Here is a 19,574-nt window from a genome sequence, read left to right as displayed (position 1 = left end):
TTCTTGTAGCTTACCTCGAGAGCTTTCCAAAACACTATAATTAAGTTCATTTTCATTAAGTACTTTACAAGTTATGAGGCTTGCAAGTTATAGCACTGCAGACATTAGCATTACCCAAGATGTCCGATCGACGGCTAAAATCTCTTAAACGTTGTTCAGGATCATTACCTGGATAATATTTGTCAAGATCAAGATCATTGGAGGTTGTACCTCTTATTTTCATTTTTATGTAGAAATAAATTTTTAGTGCAAAAGTGAAAATAAGAGGATCAATCTCCAATGGTCTTGATCTTGACAAATATTATCCAGGTAATGGTCCTGAACAACGTTTAAGAGATTTTAGCCGTCGATCGGACATCTTGGGTAATGCTAATGTCTGCAGTGCTATAACTTGCAAGCCTCATAACTTGTAAAGTACTTAATGAAAATGAACTTAATTATAGTGTTTTGGAAAGCTCTCGAGGTAAGCTACAAGAATACGTAATGAAAAATGGGGAGTTCCATTTAAAAAATTCAAAGTGACCTTGCCCTGACCTTGACAACGCCACCCAAAATCAAACCAATGGCACCATTTTATGTCCCCCTCAAAGTCCTAAAACTTTTGTCTGAAACATTTTTCCTTAAAATGCACTGTTCAAGAGATATTTGAGATGATAGATTAAAATGGGACACCCTGTATATATATACAGGGAAGGAAAGAGTTACTTTTACAGTTACGTTTACAGTTACTTGTTATAACAACAATTTAATAACAATGTTGCAACTTTTAATGAAAAAAGTCATAAGTAACGAGTAAAGTTACTAAGTTACTAAGTTACAAGTTACTTTAAGAAGTAACGAGTTACAAATTACGAGTTATTTTTTTCCAGTAATGAATGACTTTTCCAACCCGCTGTAAGTGCTTATTGACTGTTCTAAACTATGGTGTTACTTTATTATTATAAAAAATTCGCATTGTCATTACCAAACTGTTATTATAGTAAGGTAACTAAGTAATTAAGTAACGGCAATTACAGTAACAAGTTACTTCCCATCCCTGTATATATATATATATATATATATATATGGGACATTTCGCATCAAGCGGGCCACCTCTTCTTTCATAATTTGTATATATATATATAGCCTCGTTGCTTCCATAATGACAGATAATGTTCACGAGATTCTAATCGTCTAATCGCGGCGTGCAGCTCGTAACCATTACTCGTGATGATCGTGCACTTTTGTCCCTCTTACCTGACCTGACCCAAGCCGGAAGAAAATTGTCCATAAATAATGTATATACGAATAGCCGTTTGACGTAAGTCATACTTTTTACTACAGTTTATTACAATTTTATTATTGTGGTTTGTATGCTTTATTGTTTTCATGCGGTTTATTTTATATTTTATACAATATTTTATATTAATGGTGTAAAAAGTTTATCGTGTTCTTTTTTTTATCAAGTCCTACTTTTAATAATTAATTTAGAGCGTTTTGGAAACAAAAAAATGTTTTCTATACTTATAAATAAAAGAAATCCTACCCTGGTAGAAATTTGTGCAATTTGACTGAGCACCCAGTTAGTTACTATCTAGTATTACTGATTTCTCTTTATAGTACAAAAATACTACGTAGCAACTGGGCAAAATTAGTTAAAGCAGTTTTACTAGGCAATATCTGGGTCAATTCTATACAAGAGATTTTGTATCATTACTAAAAATGTAATTGTCCAGTTTTCTACCAGTTGTATAGTTATGCAGTGCTTATGTCATGTGTATCCGCATATATTATTGCGATACGTGTATAACTGAATATATTTTTATATTATATGTAAAATTGTTAATAATTAAATATGTGTGAAAGTCGTGAACGCGTACGGAAATGTAGAGCAAAGAAAAAAAAACTGGAAGAATTTAAATAATTTACAGCATGTATGACTATCACAAAGATGAGGTTAGAAGCGGTAAATATCAAAGATTAGAAATGACGAATAAGTCTCACAGAAATGAAACCTATGTGAGTAACGAAGAATTTTAGTATAGATACTTTGTTTATTTTACTTACGTTAATATAATATTAATTTTGTGTAGAATAATTCAGATTATGTGAATGACATAAATGAAGAGCCTATTCTAGTATTGTTGTTCTCTTACTACTTAGTAACTGTATTCAGATTTTGAACTTCTTTATTGTGCAGTAACTGCGAGAAAAGCGTTACGTTGTGATTGGTATTCTGAACAGTTTTGCAGTTCAATTACTAGATAAAAGTCAGTACAACTTCCCAATAACCAATCGTATACTGCATAAAATTTCTACCAGGGCTAGTTTTCGGTCGAAATTTTTAGATTTTAGAGCTTAAATATTTCTGTGTGTGAATTTATATACATCTTTGATTTTGTTCTACTTGACAAGAGTATTAAATTTAAAGGCGATAATTTTGATCGATTGAAATCATTTTAAAGCTGTGCGATTTTCCATTTCTGGATGAATTTAACACGAATTTAATACATTCTAGTATTACTTGTATTTCTACCTCTGCATCTTCTGTGCCGTATTAAGAAGAGAAAGATCTTGGATCGAGGGTACGGAAATACTAGAATGGATACATTGGTGAGGTGGGAGAAGGGAAAAGTTTTACACTCGAGTCATGCGTTGAATAAGTCATGAAAGATCCCAGTGATAACTGCGCGATTTTATCATTGGCGAGAAACTGTGTGACTGCGCAACGAATGCGAATAATGCGGATAAGCGTTGTTTGTTTCAAAATTTCGGATACTTTTTGCTATACGCATAATACTTTTCTCGCATTTGGCGCACATTATGAATCGCCAAGTTGATTCTTACTTTTCAAAAGTAAGAATTAATCATATTAGTCTTTTTTTATTATGTACTTGTCTTCGCACCTTCGGCATTTAAAATGAAAGAAATGTATTATGAAGGCCAAAAGGGTTGAACTATATTTGAAATACAATATCGCTAAGAAAGATAGCCGTGAAGTTTTCCGGTTTGCTGTCCCTTCGACGGATTCCAAACGAGACTTTTAAAGCGCGATGAAAGTTTTATTGAGATAGTAGAAGAGAGGGCGAAGGGGGAGAGGAAGGAACTTCCTGCGAGACTCCAAATTTTACGATCAACGAAGTTTTATCCTTGTCCCCGGGAAAAGCAAAACGACTTGTCAGCCAATGCTCGGTTTTTTCTTAACTCGAAGCTTTCCGGAACGGGACGAAGGAGGAATGTGAATATATAATATATGAGAAATTGAATTTTATAGGACTAACACAAGAAATGCTGTTAGATTCAGCAAAAATAATTCTGGCGGAAAACTGTCTCTGGTTACATTCTGATTGAGCATAACTTACATTGATACGAAGAAGATATAAAACAAAAAATTGTATAGAAGAACGGAAGAGGACGAGGAAGAAAGCTAGAGGAAGAGAAGGAATATACGAGGAGAAATAGCCGGCGCAATCACATACAGGGTTCGAAAGGTCAAGATCAAGTTGCCGGGGAGATGTGATCTAGAACCGCAGATACAGAGAGAAAGGGGATGCTACGAGCGTGGGAGGGAGCAGAAGAATAACGCTCTTCTGTGCCATCGACTTTAAAAATAAGGTGGCGATTGGCCAGCGTTTCTGTTTGAGTATACTCCATTTTTTTGTCAATTTGTACTTTTTTCCTCGCTTCATACACGTAATTTGTAACGCTATGAAGTTAACTTAATGTGGCAGGACCAGGGGATATTTTATACAATGACGCGTGAATTTTCGGTCTCGAATTCTTTTTACAGAAGCATAGGAAACGGATAAAGTAACATTCCCAATACCGAAGAGGACATGCATTTACCTCTAAATCCCTCGGGCATACGATTGAGCTGGTCTCAGGATTTGCTACTCCGAATTGAGGGAGTCTAATGAAGGCACGTGCGGACTCGCCTTTGTCGTTCACTAAGGATTTCGACACAACTAGAAACAGCTTAATTAAGCGAAACCAGCATTACACAGCTGTCCGTATGCATCTACACGTGCCGGTGAATTATACCTATGTGAGTGTAGACTCAACTATACCGGGTGTCCCACACAATGCGTATCAAGATTTGTACTCTGTATAATTTTTGTACGTTAATTTGACCGACACTTTTTGATATAACATTTCTTAATATAATTATTCCTTATAGTACACAGAAAAAAAATGTTGCTGGGGCTACAGCTAATTCTGTTAGCTGAAATTGCATTAGCTACTATAGTTATGAAATTTGCTAATACATACAAAGAATTTGCTGCCGTAGTTAATATAAGGACGTGATAGCAAAGTATGCATGTCTGTTACAGATCAATTTATTTAGCAGCATGAAGTTAGTTGTCATAATTATCGGATATGTCAGTGTAAAAGAAAATTGTCTCTACCACAGCTAAATACGGTTTGTTGAAACTGTATTTGCTACCAAATTGTCTGCTACACAGAAAACGTTTGCTGCAATGATCAATAGATCGACATAATAGCAAAATGCTTGTCTGTTACAATGACAATATTTAGGCCTCACAGCTAATGGAAATTATACCTCGCAGATATGACGTTAGGTATCCATATGTTACGACTAGAATTTAGCTACCACTCGCAAATTTTTGCTCCTGCAACTAATCTTTTTTTTCCGTGTATTTGATATAATATTACTATGAAATATTTTTAACATATAATAATGTTACGGTTAATAACTGTTGATTGGAGAGTGATTTGACAATTTTCTCTATATTTTTACAAATTTGTTTTAAAAATGTCGAATGTTTCGTAAAAGTTGAATCGTATGTTGTAAAAGATTGATATCTGTGTAACATTTAATGATTATCAGATGGCGTTAATTTTATAAGAGCGTTGTTGAAAAATTACAATATTTTACATACAATAATCTGTTTTAGTTAGCACATTTTCTTCTGCAGTATTAAAATTACTGAGATACTACTATTGTACATAATCGATTAAAGATTATGAAAAGACCTACAAAAATGTCATATTCAGAAATAATTATTTTGTCATAAATGTAAATATTTATCTCACGTTGAGTTTGGTACGATTGAAATTATAACTCTGCGCGATTGATTGAGAGGGTCAAAGATGAGAGACGAGAAAAGAGCCTTCCATGAAAAGGAGCTTGTGGAGATCTGAGGCAAAGCTCAGCTTTAAATGGAATCCCGTTTTGGGAAGCTGCATACAGTTTAATTAAGCCAGACCCCTTTCGCTTGTGTCTACAAATGGTATTTTGCAGTAATGCCTCTAGTTGCTTCTCTCTCTTTCTTTTCTCTCGTTCTCTATCCGACCTCTCTATAGAGTGAGCGTCAGTTAAAGGAAATCTAAATTCGCCTAAGTCTCGACTCTCGAGTGTCTGTCCTAATGAATTGCTAAACTATCCCGAATCCCCTCCTCAAACGAAAGCTCGATTTCCCTGAATGGTCGACCTTTCTTTCGGGCTTAATGCCCGATTAATCAAGGATACTAATTTTATCTTAAAATTTGAGAATGTTGGAGTTGAGAAAATCCTGTCGTTTAATAGTAATTTAGTAAAAAACCGATTGGATTTAACGGGTTATGCCTATACCTGTAAACTTAAAAAAAATCGATTTTTGGATTTTGATATTTTCTTAAAGTACATACTTTCAAAAATATTCCCTGTAAATTTCAAGCCGATTCGATAAAAATTGACGAAGTTATGTGAGTTTAAAGGTATACTGGTTTGAACATTTGAAGTAGGTATTTTACGTGAAATTACGTGAGTATTTTTTTTTAATTTTGTACAGTCCAAACTATTGGGGGAAAATGTAGGGGATTTAATTCTAGCTGTTAGGGGTTTTTGGGGGATTCTAAGATATGTTTTAGGAGATACCTTTCAAAATTACTTGGCAAACTTCAAACGCATTTTTCTCAAAACCGCATTTTTAAAATCAGTGACCAAAATATCTCGAGAACCGCTGCATCGATCAAAATAAAATTTGGTAGGCTTCTTTAATACTACAAAATCTAGTGCCCGATCGTGGTTTTTTTTTCGTTGCGTATTTTTTTTACTGATAAAAAACGAGCTGACTTTTAGAAGAATCGTATCTTCAAATTTAAACAGCCGCCATTTTGTCGCAAATTAATTTTTCAAAAAAATGAACGATCGGGCACTAGATAATTTTATATATTAACTAAATTTGTCGGATTTTTTGGTTTGAGATAAACCTGCTCAAAGCTAGAGTGGTCACCGCAAAACGCTTCTAGAAAAACTGCTTCTGTGAGATTACTCACATCTTCCTTATTTATCGATATTTTACAATAAAAAAAATATTGAATTATCCTCGAAATACATATATTTGAAAACATAAACATTTATTTCAAAAGCACTTCAAATTTTTTCAAAAAAAAATTCCCAAGAATACGTGTTTTTCCGACCATGCAGGTATAGGCATAATCCCTTAATTGATTGATATCCAAGCTATCGAAAATGGGAGTTAAGAATTTGTTGGTATTTATTTACTCCTGGAGTAATGAATAATGATTAATGGAGCATAATTAAGTGTTTTTATTTGTATATTACATATTTTATCATATTTGTTTATACAGCTTTACGCATTGAAAACGTTTTTGGTTACTTTTAATTTAATTTTGTGAGCAAATCTATGTTTACTATATTTTAAAAGTAATAAATTTTAATTATTTCCTTCTCTCCAATATATCCAGAATATTTCGATATCTCTTTGCAGTATTTTATATAGCTAGATCGAAGTAACTTTTAATTCTTTATCTTTAGCGTAAGCACTATGGCTTCTTCTTTATTATAAAATATATAATATCAAATAAATTGTACGTTTCGATTCTTTTTTGAGTCTTCTTCAGCGAAATGAGTAGAACAATGGATATTTTTTGTAATCACCTTCTCCGAAATACAAGCTGAAGAAAACTAAAAAAAGAGTCGAAACGTACGATTTATTTGATATTATATTTTATAATAAAGAAGAAGCCATAGTGCTTACGGCGTTTAGAATTACAGCGTTCTCACTCTCAAAAATGCTCTAATTTCACATTTGATTTTCAAGAGTATTATTTATAAATTTCGGATCCATTGTGCACTGATCAATACTGATGAAGAAGTATAAACACACGACAAACACGGAATGAAACACAATTCAACACCACTCGCGTATTATTGCGTGTTATGTTGTCGCCGCAGTTTAATTACAAATGATAACGTATACGCGGTAAGACAGTATTGCGGTGTTCCTCTGGCAAGGGCACCGACGCAATGCGACTAGGCGTCTCTTGGAACAGGAAAACTACGTGACGATGTGAAAGATTCTCGGTGTATGATCCTTGTTAACCTTGTGATAATGCGTGAAATAGTACGCACACGGCACACCTGATGGCGCGCGGTGCGAATTGTATAGCATTATAGTGACGTCGATAATAATGTATTCTAAATGTAAGAATATATAAACTTGAAATTAGATGTGTTACACTTATCTTAAGATAATAAGTCAATCTTATATAATTTGAGGGAGAAGAATAGGAATTATTGATTTAATTATAACGTTAATTTAATTTTATACTGCATAAAGTTAAGATAAGATTAAATAGGTCAAGAATATTTTTCGTCTCGTTATTAGAAATCCTTTCTGTGAGTGTAAGTGACAAATTATCCTTAATTTAGATAAATTTAAAACTAATTGTCTACGAGTATTATAGAAGCAATAAATACGCGATGTTTAATAGCTAGATTATAAAACTAAAAATTAATTAATACTTAATTTTACACAACAAATAAAAGAACAATTTGATTTTTTAGACTCAGAACACTAGATTAATAAAAATTAGTAAGTTATTCAGAATTTTTATTGTTAGAATAAATAGGTAGATGTTCACGATTCAATGTCGCAATAAATCGTATTATGTGGATATAAATAATGTAATTGGAATCAATACGGTACCATAATTTATTATAAACTATGGAGAAATTTTAGCATTGATAATTATCTGTGCAATAGAGCAAGGTAAAGATAAAAATAGAATGGAAAGGAAAAGGAGAAAGAAGGGGGGGGGAGGGAGGGAGAGAGGAGGGGGACGCAGGGATAAAAAGAGATAGAGGATGAAAGACGAATATGAAATAAGGGGGATGGTGATACAGCAGTATAATAGGATGGATAGATAGACAGAAGAAAGGGGGTAGAGGGGGGAAAGATATCGGAGCGGGAGGAGAAGTAAAGTTACGAGGCTGTTTACAGGCGGCTGTTAAAGCGATCTAACTCATGGCCGGCCATTGCTCCCGCCTTGGCTACGCAACGCAACGTTGTTTGCGCTTTATACAAGTCGTCTCAAGCGCAGCTAGTTCCATTTTGCGGCTAAATCGAGTAAATTGTTTAAATTTCAGTATATCTTGAAATCCTCGATTAAAAGGAAAAGATATCAGATGTCTCGAAATCGTGAAATAAAAAATGAGACAAACAGTGAAGCGAATTGCTCGTTTTCCACTTGGCGACTTTGCGGGCGAATTATCGACTAATATTCGACTGTTGCCGCTCGTTGCGTCTCCAAGGCATTCTCCCTTTGAGGGCAATCTTCCGCATACGTACCCCGATCCGCGGGATCTGCCGTAACCGCGTCTTTGCCGAACTACCCCAACGACTTCGACGCGCGGGAATTCCGTGCGAAGTATTTATTCATCAGGGTAACCCCTACTGGTAAAGGAATTTCATAATGCCGCTGTCACACGCTGCCATTGATTGAAGGATCGCTTCTCTACTCCTCTCTTCCGTTGCCCTTCCCCTGTCACGACAAAAATGTTGCTGTTGATTGAAAATGGCAGGAACCATGCGGTGCTCTTGGAAAACGCACTTTTTACAGGAAGATACTCTTTCACGATATTTTAATTCTCTGTAATGGCGTTTGAGTTTTCTCAATAAAGGTGCAAAATGAGACAAAAAAAAATATCAAAGATTTATTTATTTCAAATTTTTATTTTAATTACAAGAATATGTAATATTATTAATTTAAATGGTGATTATCCTGAATAGTCCCATCGAAGAAAAATTATATCCTAAAGAAGATGATGAAAGCATAATCAGTATTACAGATATATCTTGTACATACATACGCCGTGTACATGCCCAGACGGAGACATAGACGTAAGGCTATGTAGATAGAAATGCGTCTATTTACGGCTGAAACACGTCCACTCTGCAGCTCGCGGGGCATAATACCATTTGATGACGTCATTAAGCTAGAGCGGGCTTATTGTTTCTCGTAAAATGTACGTGCAAACGCGTCATTCTGTTTCTGGATGGGTTTAAGCTCTATTCACATATATCACGCATATAAGAAAAATTCTTTTCCGACGAAATATTCGGTGGCGAAAAAAGAGATTGAAGTATAACAACTTAATTTCGAAAGCGACAAATTTTCTTTTTTATTATTTTCTAAATTTCTTCTTATCTACTTCTCTTGTTTTAACATTTTGTTTTTGTGTGAATTCATCTTAATTCGAAATTTCCGTGGTCTTATTCTTCCATTATCGTCGTCGGAGTCTTTATTTTCCAGAATGGTGACTATAAAGCAGTCGTAAACTTATAATTAAATGCCGCTAATGGTTTGGCACATGTTCGGTACATGCGATACGCACGCATCCTCGCGACAGTGCGTTTCGCCGAAAATGGATGTTTTTACAAGTTACTTTTCTACGATAATTAAGATTTTATTTTAACAAAAAGATTTTTACGTTTTGTATCGCAATAATTGCCTACTCTCTAAATCTGAACGAGTGGATAGTCACTATAATTACTCAGTGGCATACTTGACACTGATAATCAGTGAAATTTAACTAAAAAAGGAAAAATGTTTGAGGATATATTATATAACTAAAATACTGATATTTGCATGTTATAATTTCAATTTTCCAATACTGTATTCATTGAATTTATGCACTAAAACAAGGTTAGATCACATAATAAAGATAAATAGGTTAGGGATCTCACATTTCATTCACTGATTAGCAGTGGCATACTTGGAACTGATATCGGTGATTATCCACTGACTCAGATTTAGAGATAAGGCTAATAGAATAGTACATAAAAGTGCAATTCAGTTATTTATAATAAGAGTAATTTAATATAGAAAAAATATCTGATTGTATTAATAAGAATTCTGATGGAAATAATCAGAATAAATCAGAATTTTCTGGTTGAATCTATTCTAGTCGGGATTCTAGTTGAGATAATGAGAATTCTGATTGATATGGTCAGAATCTTCTGGTTTTTAACCAGAAATTTTTCACAGTATAATACGCAAAAAAGTAAAAGATGTTGCAATTGATTACGGTATAGTATTTTTTTTCTGTTATAGGAGGGCCCATCTTAGGACTTGTCTTGAGAAGCTGAAGCTGCTAGTGCCACTCGGGCCTGAAACCTCGAGGCACACCACGTTGGGCCTTTTGACCAAGGCCAAACGGTTTATCAAGGTGAGTAAATCAGTCAAATTACTAAAATTGATATATATAAAATCGAATATGATATATAAAGTCGGATTATCACAGTAAAAGACAGAAAACAGATTATTCTTTTGTCTTGTTCGACAGCTAGTGATCACTTATTGTTAGATTGAAATTTAAAGTTCTTTGCATAAGAATGTCATCTCTCTCTCTGCGAAAGATTATTATTACTGAAGAAATAAAGAAAGAGAGAAAGAGAGGTTAAATCTCAGAATTTGAGATATATAAGCAGGAAACGCATTAGAAACATTGTTTCCCGATTGAAATAGGTTCAGAAGGGACAAATGGGCGGAGGGCTACACGTGGTGTAAAGAAAGGCAGAGTAAGGTGTTGCAGCAAACAGAGTGGCGATGCACAATAGATGCGTAGTTAGTAAATTACAGACTGCCAGGGACAATGCCGTGCGTACCGACAAACGCGGCGGGCGCGTGTGTGCGTGTTAGAGTTTTCCACGTATAGTCTACAGGGTGACGTGGATGGAAGCGCAGTGATTCGAACAGGTGATGAAGGCGCGTGTTCTTTGTTTCCTCGAGTAAATTGTTCTCGTAAAACGTACTTAAAATATTCGCCATTCTCGCGCGCGTGCATAATGCTCCGGCTATGTATTCTCGAGGTGTATTCTTAAAGAGACTTTCTCGCCATTTATCTGATTTGTTTTGCTTCCTTTTTTGCGAGACATAGTCTTCTCTTCAAATCTTTCCTTGGTATAATAAAAACAAATGTTATGGCGCCAAAATGTTGTCTTTTAGATGCAATCTTTCTCTTCTGTTTCTAAAGTTTTTTAAATTATGCTAAAAGAGATGCGTATTAACAAAATTATTAAATTGTGTGTTTGCCAATTTAATACTGTGATATTACTATTATAGTTTTGTTCATGATTGCGTTTTAAGACTGAAAAAGATTTCGGCGTGCGGTTTGCAGAATTGAATATGTGTATAAATTCACATTGTATGAAATACTTAAACATTAAGATTTTCTGCTTTGAAAATATGATTATTTCTTTTAAACGCTGCAAGAGAATCTCGGTAATAAATGGATGTGTAAATTATTAAATGATATTCATAATAATAGCACAATAAATCCTACATGATTAGAAAATATAAATAGGTAATTAAAAGTTATCGAAAAATGCAAAATATCGTTTCGTGATAAACGTGCGTGAAAAATAAAGGCGTTTATTTTATCGATGTAGTTTCTTCATCGTCTGTTACGATCTGAACGCTTGTACTCGGGGCACCCTATAGATTGGCAAGCAGCAGTGCGTATCCACCGTTCATTCGTGTATGCATAGTCCGCGTGGGAGACTCAGCGTGTACATCAATCTGACCTGCGGGCACCTGTGTATATTATGTGCCTGCGTTAGGTAGGAGAAAAATGTTCGTCCGTCATTTGAGGAGGAAAGCTGTTACGCGTAATTTAAGAGAGCATCTGCAAACGCAATAAAGATCGTAATATCGAAAAATGATGGAGCATTGTAAAAAAAGAGCGATTTTAACTTGATATATAACGTTTGATTCACTTTATAAAAGTCGTTTTACAAAACAAAACTTTTTCCGGTACTTCACATGGTAACTTCCTGATTGATTCGACAATGACAGTAGGATAATTAATTATGGCAGCGTTAAGAAATTCTGTAAAGCGAAAAATAAGGCGGACGATAAAGGAATAAAGAGGTTGAAAAGAGGATAAATAGAAGTTGAGAGAAGATAGTGGTAAGAGGAACTGAGAAATCCCTGTGAAGCTAGTCCCCCATTATTAAAAAAAATAATTTTTTTTGAGAGTTCTGATTAGATTTTCAATAGTTCCAGAGTTCCTGATAGATTTAAGAAATATATTTCTTAAATCTATCAAGAACATTATAAATTAACATTATATATTATTATTCTATCTATTTCTTAAATATATTACTTAAATGGCCGGAACTATAATTCCGGCCATTAAAGCCATAAAAACGCGATTTAAAAAATGGGGAGCTAACTTCACGCAGCCCCCCATTTTCGAAAAAAATCATTTTTTTAGAGTTCTGGATAGATTTTGAATAGTTCCAGAGTTCCTGATAGGTTTAAGAAATAGTTCTGTCCGAGAAAGTAAAAAAAAACGTCATTGAAAAACTCGAAATTGGCACCTAAAAAACAGCCGTAACTTTGAAAATATTATTTTTACACAATTTTCTTATTAAGATATTTTATAGAACTCTGCGGGGGCTACCCAGAACTCTCGACAGAACTGTCAGAACTCTTCAAAAAATTTTTTGCTCCTAAATTAGAAATTGGACACTTATAATCACTTGTAACTTTTTCCGTTCAAATTTTACGGATTTTTGTCATTAGGATTTTCGACATTTTACTGTTTTTGTATGTGCCTTTTATGGGGTAACGCCCTTTCGAAGTAAATCGGTTTTTCTCTTTCGAAGCAGACTTCCGAAACTGTAAGAAATACTAAAAAATGTTTTAAATGATAGTTGCATGATATCAGAAATATTTAACAATAAAAGATAAACAATTTTTTTAAATTTGTTTATTTATTTATTTGTTTATTCTCATCACTTGACTCTTCTTTTTTAATTTTGATTTTTTTTATGATAATGAAAAATATTTTAAGATGGATTCAATCGTATGTGATAAATTTATTTTCCGAAGTATCATTTTTGAAAAAGACGTTTTTAATTCTAAAAAAATTCTGAAATAATTCTCAGAACTTTATGAGAAGAAAATAAATGATTTTTATCTCTTGCAGTTTTTCAGTAAAGTTGATAGTATTTGAGTAAAAAATTATTCAATACTAATATTTTGCTATTTTTAGTAATTAATATCTTGTTAACTACTGCGAAAATTATAAAATGGTAGAGGACTTTTCGACTCAGTATAGTCCGTTCTATCTACACAAAAGTGATTAGCAAAAAAGTTCGGGACACCCTGTATAAGCGAATATCTCCGAAACTGTAAGACATAGCAAAAAATGTTTGAAATGAAAGTTTCGTGGTTTCAGAAGTACTTTACAATAAAAATAGGAAAAAAATTTAAAAACATCTTTAAATTTATTCTCATCACTTGACTCTTCTTTTTTAATTATAATTTTTTTAATGATAATGTAAAATATTTTAAGATAAATTCAATCATGTGTGATAAAGTTATTTTCAAAGAATCATTTTTGAGAAATAACTAAAAACGTCTCTATACGCTCGCCATCCACACTCAATTCTTAACGCACCACGAGCATATTGAAATGTTTTTAATTATTTCTCGAATATGATACTTTGGAAAATAAATTTATCACACACGATTGAATCCATCTTGAAATATTTTTCATTGTCATAAAAAAAAATCAAAATTAAAAAAGAAGAGTCAAGTGGTGAGAATAAACAAATAAATAAACAAATTAAAAAAAAAATTTTTTTTATCTTTTATTGTTAAGTATTTCTGAAACCATGCAACTATCATTTAAAACATTTTTTAGTATTTCTTACAGTTTCGGAAGTCTCTGCTTCGAAAGAGAAAAACCGATTTATTTCGAAAGGGTGTTACCTTATAAAAGGCACATACAAAAACAGTAAAATGTCGAAAATCCTAATAACAAAAATCCGTAAAATTTGAACGGAAAAAGTTACCAGCGATTATAGGTGTCCAATTTCTAATTTAGAAGAACAAAAAATTTTTTTGAAAATTTCTGACAGTTCTGTCGAGAGTTCTGGGTAGCCCACCCAAAGTTCTGTCGAATATCCTAATGACGAAAATCCGTACAATTTGAACTGAAAAAGTTACGAGCGATTTTAGGTGTCCAGTTTCTACTTTAAAAGAGCAAAAAATTTTTTTGAAAATTTCTGACAATTCTGTCGAGAGTTCCGAGTAGCCCTCACAGAGTTCTGTCGAAAACTCCTAATGACAAAAATCCGTAAAGTTTGAACTGAAAAAGTTACGAGCGATTATAGGTGTCCATTTTCGAATTTAGACGAGTAAACAATTTTTTGAAGAGTTCTGACAGTTCTGTCGAGAGTTCTGGGTAGTTTCCGCAGAGTTCTGTCGAAAACTCCTAATGACAAAAATCCGTAAAATTTGAAAAAGTTACGAGCGATTATAGGTGTCCATTTTCGAATTTAGACGATCAAAAAATTGTTTGAAGAGTTCTGACAGTTCTGTCGAGAGTTCTGGGTAGCCCCCGCAGAGTTCTATAAAATATCTTAATGAGAAAATTGTGTAAAAATAATATTTTCAAAGTTGTGGCTGTTTTTTAGGTGTCAATTTCGAGTTTTTCAATGACATTTTTTTTACTTTCTCGGACAGAACTATTTCTTAAACCTATCAGGAACTCTGGAACTATTCAAAATCTATCCAGAACTCTAAAAAAAATGATTTTTTTCGAAAATGGAGGGCTGCGTGAAGTTAGCTCCCCATTTTTCAAAACGCGTTTTTATGGCTCTAATGGCCGTAACTATTTCTTAAATCTATCAGGAACACTGGAACTATTGGAAATCTATTCAGAACTCTAAAAAAAAATTATTTTTTTTAATAATGGGGGCTAGCTTCACAGGGGTAACTGAGAAACATGAAAGTGTCGTTTCTGTAGTGGCGGTTTACACGAGAGGAAGTAAGACGTGAAGAAAAGGATGAGGTGGAGGGTTGAAGCGATTCGTGTTTTGCGAGGGTGACGGCGTGTAAGTCTTCATTTGTCCGCCTTTGAACTTCTTCCTTTTTGTTTTGCCTGATGGTCTTCATGATTCTTTTCACACTTCGGTAGACGTTTCCGTCACTAATTATTCTATACGCTTTTTCTTTTTCGCCTTATCCGTCTACATTTAGACTATGTGTATAATAATAAATGGATATAAAGAATAGGATGAATAGCTTGAAACTTTTTTAGTTATAATCAAAAGTATGGGATATTGTAGCAATTTTTTAATTTTTACGCTTGATATAACTTGATATAACTTTATTAAACGTAAGCAAATGTTTAAAATAAGTATTTTCAATTTTTATGGAATGCGGAAAATTTATTAAGAATGGTATTAAATCGAGAAAACTAGATTTTTACTTTATTATCATAAAATATTATTATAGACTTTTTTAAACATATTTTTCAAGACTTTTTGAACATATTTTTCAAACTGTTCTTTTTAAATGTCATTATTTATTTATTTATATTTTTTATCTATATAGTATATATTATCTAGATGTGTAGAAAAAGCCATTTTATGTTAAACACTTTTATAATGGAAATATGACCTCCATTAACATTAATACGTAACACAAAACGTTGTAACAATTTCGATGCCGATTATACGTATATTGCAACCAGTATCGGCCGACACAATTATAAATGGTAAGAGTGAACCAAGTCTCACTTCTGAGGTTGGTCGATTGGTTTTATGGCGGGGTACGCTCCGCTTAACGCTTTTCTTAGCCTTCTTTTATTTCCGTTGTAAATTCATATCGAATAAAATGGAAAGCACGAAACCAGGAAATTTCTTACGAGCGCGATATCAGCCGCGCCATGAACACGTACACGTAAACACATGGCCTATCGTGTGGTACCCTAATCTGTGATCAGGTGATTTCTTCGCCGAGCTACTTCCTCAGTGTCATCCATCCTATATCTAAAGCGGCGTTGATTCTCAGCTATTTTACCGCCCCAAATTTTTTCATTACGGAAAAATATGTCATGGCACATTTAAAAAAACTTAAGCAGTAAAATGGCTAATCGCAGTAGAAAACTTAAACAGTAGCAAATTCAACTGTTAATTTCCTTATTGCTTATGTCTTACTGCTTGAGTTTTTTTGTGTGCTATAGTTCTAATAATCGCGAGATCTTCGCCAATCTTTGTCCTCATGTTAAAATTTTTTTTAAGAATGACACATATATGTATACCATAAATCATAAATAAATTTTAAATCTGATGTCTCTTGAGGTAGCATTATATATATATTTTTATAGAGATATCGCTCACTTGCTACAATAACAAAGCAATTCAAACTACAGTTTTCCAAAAAAAGTTAGAATATTTTGAATTATTAATAAAATAATAAGTAACCTCGAGAGAGATCAGATTTAAAATTTAGAAATAGTAAAATAAAAAAATTTTAAAACAATCGAAAAATTGGAATTTAAAAAAAGTGTCAGTTTAGAACTTTCAAAATTTTTCATTCTAAACGTTCGTAATGAAAAAAATTCGCAGAGCCGACAAATCTACGCATGTCAAATACTACGCAGTGGAATACACATTTAGTTGCATTCGATTATTTCCTGTTCGGTGATTTGCACCGGAATTGGTCGGCCTCTTCTTGGTAAGCGCTCACTGTTGCGTTACGAAATAGCATGCTGTATACAATACAAAGGAAACCGATTATCGGCCGATATTCTATTGGCAGCTCTCAGAACAAAAACGGAATGTTATTATAAAATGATAAATAGTTAATTAAATTAAAACTTTTTATGTGTGTGTGTGTGTGTGTACAAGGAATAGATCACACTTTCCAACATGTTTTAATTAAATCGATGCGATAAATCATAAATAAATAAAATAATCATGAATATTATGATACTACAAATTAATTATTTACATTATTATATTCGCTAGCTAGTACAATAACTGTTACTATATAATTGTAATTCTAAAATGTATTACAGTATATACATGTATAATATTTGTATAATACTATATGATACTATGTGTGTATATATATATATGTATATATAATAGTATTAGTATATCGCTTATTTACTATTACAACATAATTAAAAAAAAAAATTATCACTTTTTAATTATTTGTAGAAGAAGGACGGGAACATAAAGAAAAAATATACTTTAAAACTACATACTCTTATTCTTTTGTAATTACATCAAAATTGCATTTTAAAATTAATATTACAAAAATTATTTTATTAATAATTCAAAATATTCAAACTTTTTTTAGAAAACTGTTTTTTTGAATTATGTTGTTATTGTAGCAAATGAGCAATATCTCTATAAAAATATATTACATATAAAAGTATTATATAAATATTATATGTATATATTATATATGTATAAATATTGTTTATTAATTACATACATATATTCTTAATTAATATTATATATGTATTATATTATATTTATGTTACACTATATGTACTACATGTTAGGTTGTATACACGTACGTTATTAAAATATTATTTTAAACTATATGACATCGCGCGCGAGAGATCATGTGTGATGTCACATCGTTCGATTACAGAACCTAGAGGACCGTGAGCGTAAGCATACCATACACAAGGAGCAGCTGTCGCGCGAGCACAGGTTCCTGAGACGGCGGCTCGAGCAGCTGACGAACCAGACCGGCCTCCATGGCCTTCATGCGCTTCATGGCCTCCACGGGCTCAGCACGAGCGCGCCGACCGGCTCTGTCGCCGCCGCTGCCGCCTCCGCAGCGATGCTGTCTAAGCGGCGTAGTATCTCTGAGTGCTCCCTGGGCACGGTATCCACCAGCTCGACCGGAAGCTCCAGTAACTCGGACAGGTCTGCAGGTAGCCCATCCATCTCGGAGTCCGGTGAGTACATCAATGAGATTACCATTAAATATGTTAAATTGAAGGTGCTTTTCTGACGATGGAACGTCTTTACAACTTTTCGCAGTCTTTCTTTCTGCCTTACTCTCCCAGTAGTCTCTTTTACCCGCCCGGATGCAAAAATATTGGGTTCATGTTTTATTAAATTTTTAACAAAGAACTCTCTCGTGTTCTATCAAACTAATTGAATTAGTTCAGAACTATGAATTACTTTAATAATAATGCCATAATAAAGTCAGAATACAGAACGTGTACTTTTCCGTGGAATTAAAAATATATATATTTTATTAATATATTTTTATTAAATAATATATAAATAATGAAATTATATTTGCAATTCTTATACATTACTTTTGATTATTAGAAGACATTCTTTTTTACAAAAAACATTTTTTGAAAATGAAAAATTCAGAATACAACATTTTGTATGTAATAATCTAATATAATTATAATTTTTAACATCAATTGCAATCGAGCATAGCGATTAGCAATAATTTATGGCAATTCTTTCCTTATAAAAATCTTCGTGTAGTTTACCACGTTTCTAATGTAAAATCTTTAAAGAAGATTTGCTAGCAACTCTATCTTCTTTCCTAACTAGCTTGATTCCGTCGATTAAATCTTAATCGTCACGAGTCAGAATTAAGATGGAAAGCAGCACGATAGAAGCCACGCGGATTACTCTATCTATGTCGTAAAGTCGAACGGATGAATCTATTTAATTTCCCGAAGCGTCATTGTTTAAGCACGGTGTACAACATGCACATAACAAACACGTATATGAATGTACACAATGATACAATAGTTGTATAATTATATCTTATCTGTGTGAAGTTGGTTCTACTTTTTTAAAATTTGAAAAAATAAATTGTAAAGAATACATTTGTACTTGTATGTTTCCGAGTTTTTCTCAGCTTAATTTTTATAGTTTTCTCTTATTTCTACAAATTAAACGGTAGGTGGGAAGGTAACACGATATATCTCGATTGTTAATGTAATTTGTTTTGTTATACATATAACAATTTGAGATTATATCGTATTTATCTGGATAAAGTTTTCAAAATTTAGATTTTGTCTATGTTGGAACACTACTACGACGACGTATATAGCAAAAATGCATTCGCCACTCCATGAAATATTGCAACTTGCAGGGGTGGATGAGTTTTCCAAAGGAGTTTCTGGAGTAAAAAAAAAAGAGGTCGAGCTAGCGGAAGGCGAAGGAAATCGGAAAACGTCGGGGGTATACCCGCGGAGGCGGGACGTTGAAATTGATGATCCCGCGGGAATATCTCTGGCGAAGCACTTATCATAAGTCACGTGTGCCACACCGGCTATTTTTCGAAAGCCACCTCGAATTTGCCGCGCTTTCTGCATCGGAATAGAGGAATATATCGTAACTTTTTTATTTCTATCGTTAATTATTTTAAACATTAAATACACGAAACATTATTAATCCGATCGAAAAATATGTTTAGTACTTTCTTAAAATTAATTCTCTCTCTCTCTCTCTCTCTGTGTGTGTGTGTGTGTGTGTGTGTGTGTGTGTGTG

At 33.2% G+C, this 19,574-nt stretch overlaps 1 protein-coding gene across 1 annotated transcript in view; it reads left to right on the top strand.

Annotated features, from left to right (window-relative positions):
- Positions 1 to 1,911: 1,911 nt before the first annotated feature.
- Positions 1,912 to 19,574, top strand: part of Mxd (MAX dimerization protein) — a 31,858-nt gene continuing 14,195 nt past the window's right edge. Inside the window, exons 1-4 of the mRNA XM_018505506.1 lie at positions 1,912 to 1,998; positions 2,498 to 2,592; positions 10,342 to 10,456; positions 17,695 to 18,007. Coding sequence (XP_018361008.1) covers positions 1,912 to 1,998; positions 2,498 to 2,592; positions 10,342 to 10,456; positions 17,695 to 18,007 — 610 coding nt within the window. The remainder of the gene's footprint in view (positions 1,999 to 2,497; positions 2,593 to 10,341; positions 10,457 to 17,694; positions 18,008 to 19,574) is intronic.

This window comes from Trachymyrmex cornetzi, unplaced genomic scaffold, assembly GCF_001594075.2.
Source record: "Trachymyrmex cornetzi isolate Tcor2-1 unplaced genomic scaffold, Tcor1.1 scaffold1059, whole genome shotgun sequence".
Taxonomy (NCBI): domain Eukaryota; kingdom Metazoa; phylum Arthropoda; class Insecta; order Hymenoptera; family Formicidae; genus Trachymyrmex; species Trachymyrmex cornetzi.
The sequence above is the reverse complement of the archived record's forward strand: the minus strand, read 5'-3'. Positions and strand labels throughout refer to the sequence as shown.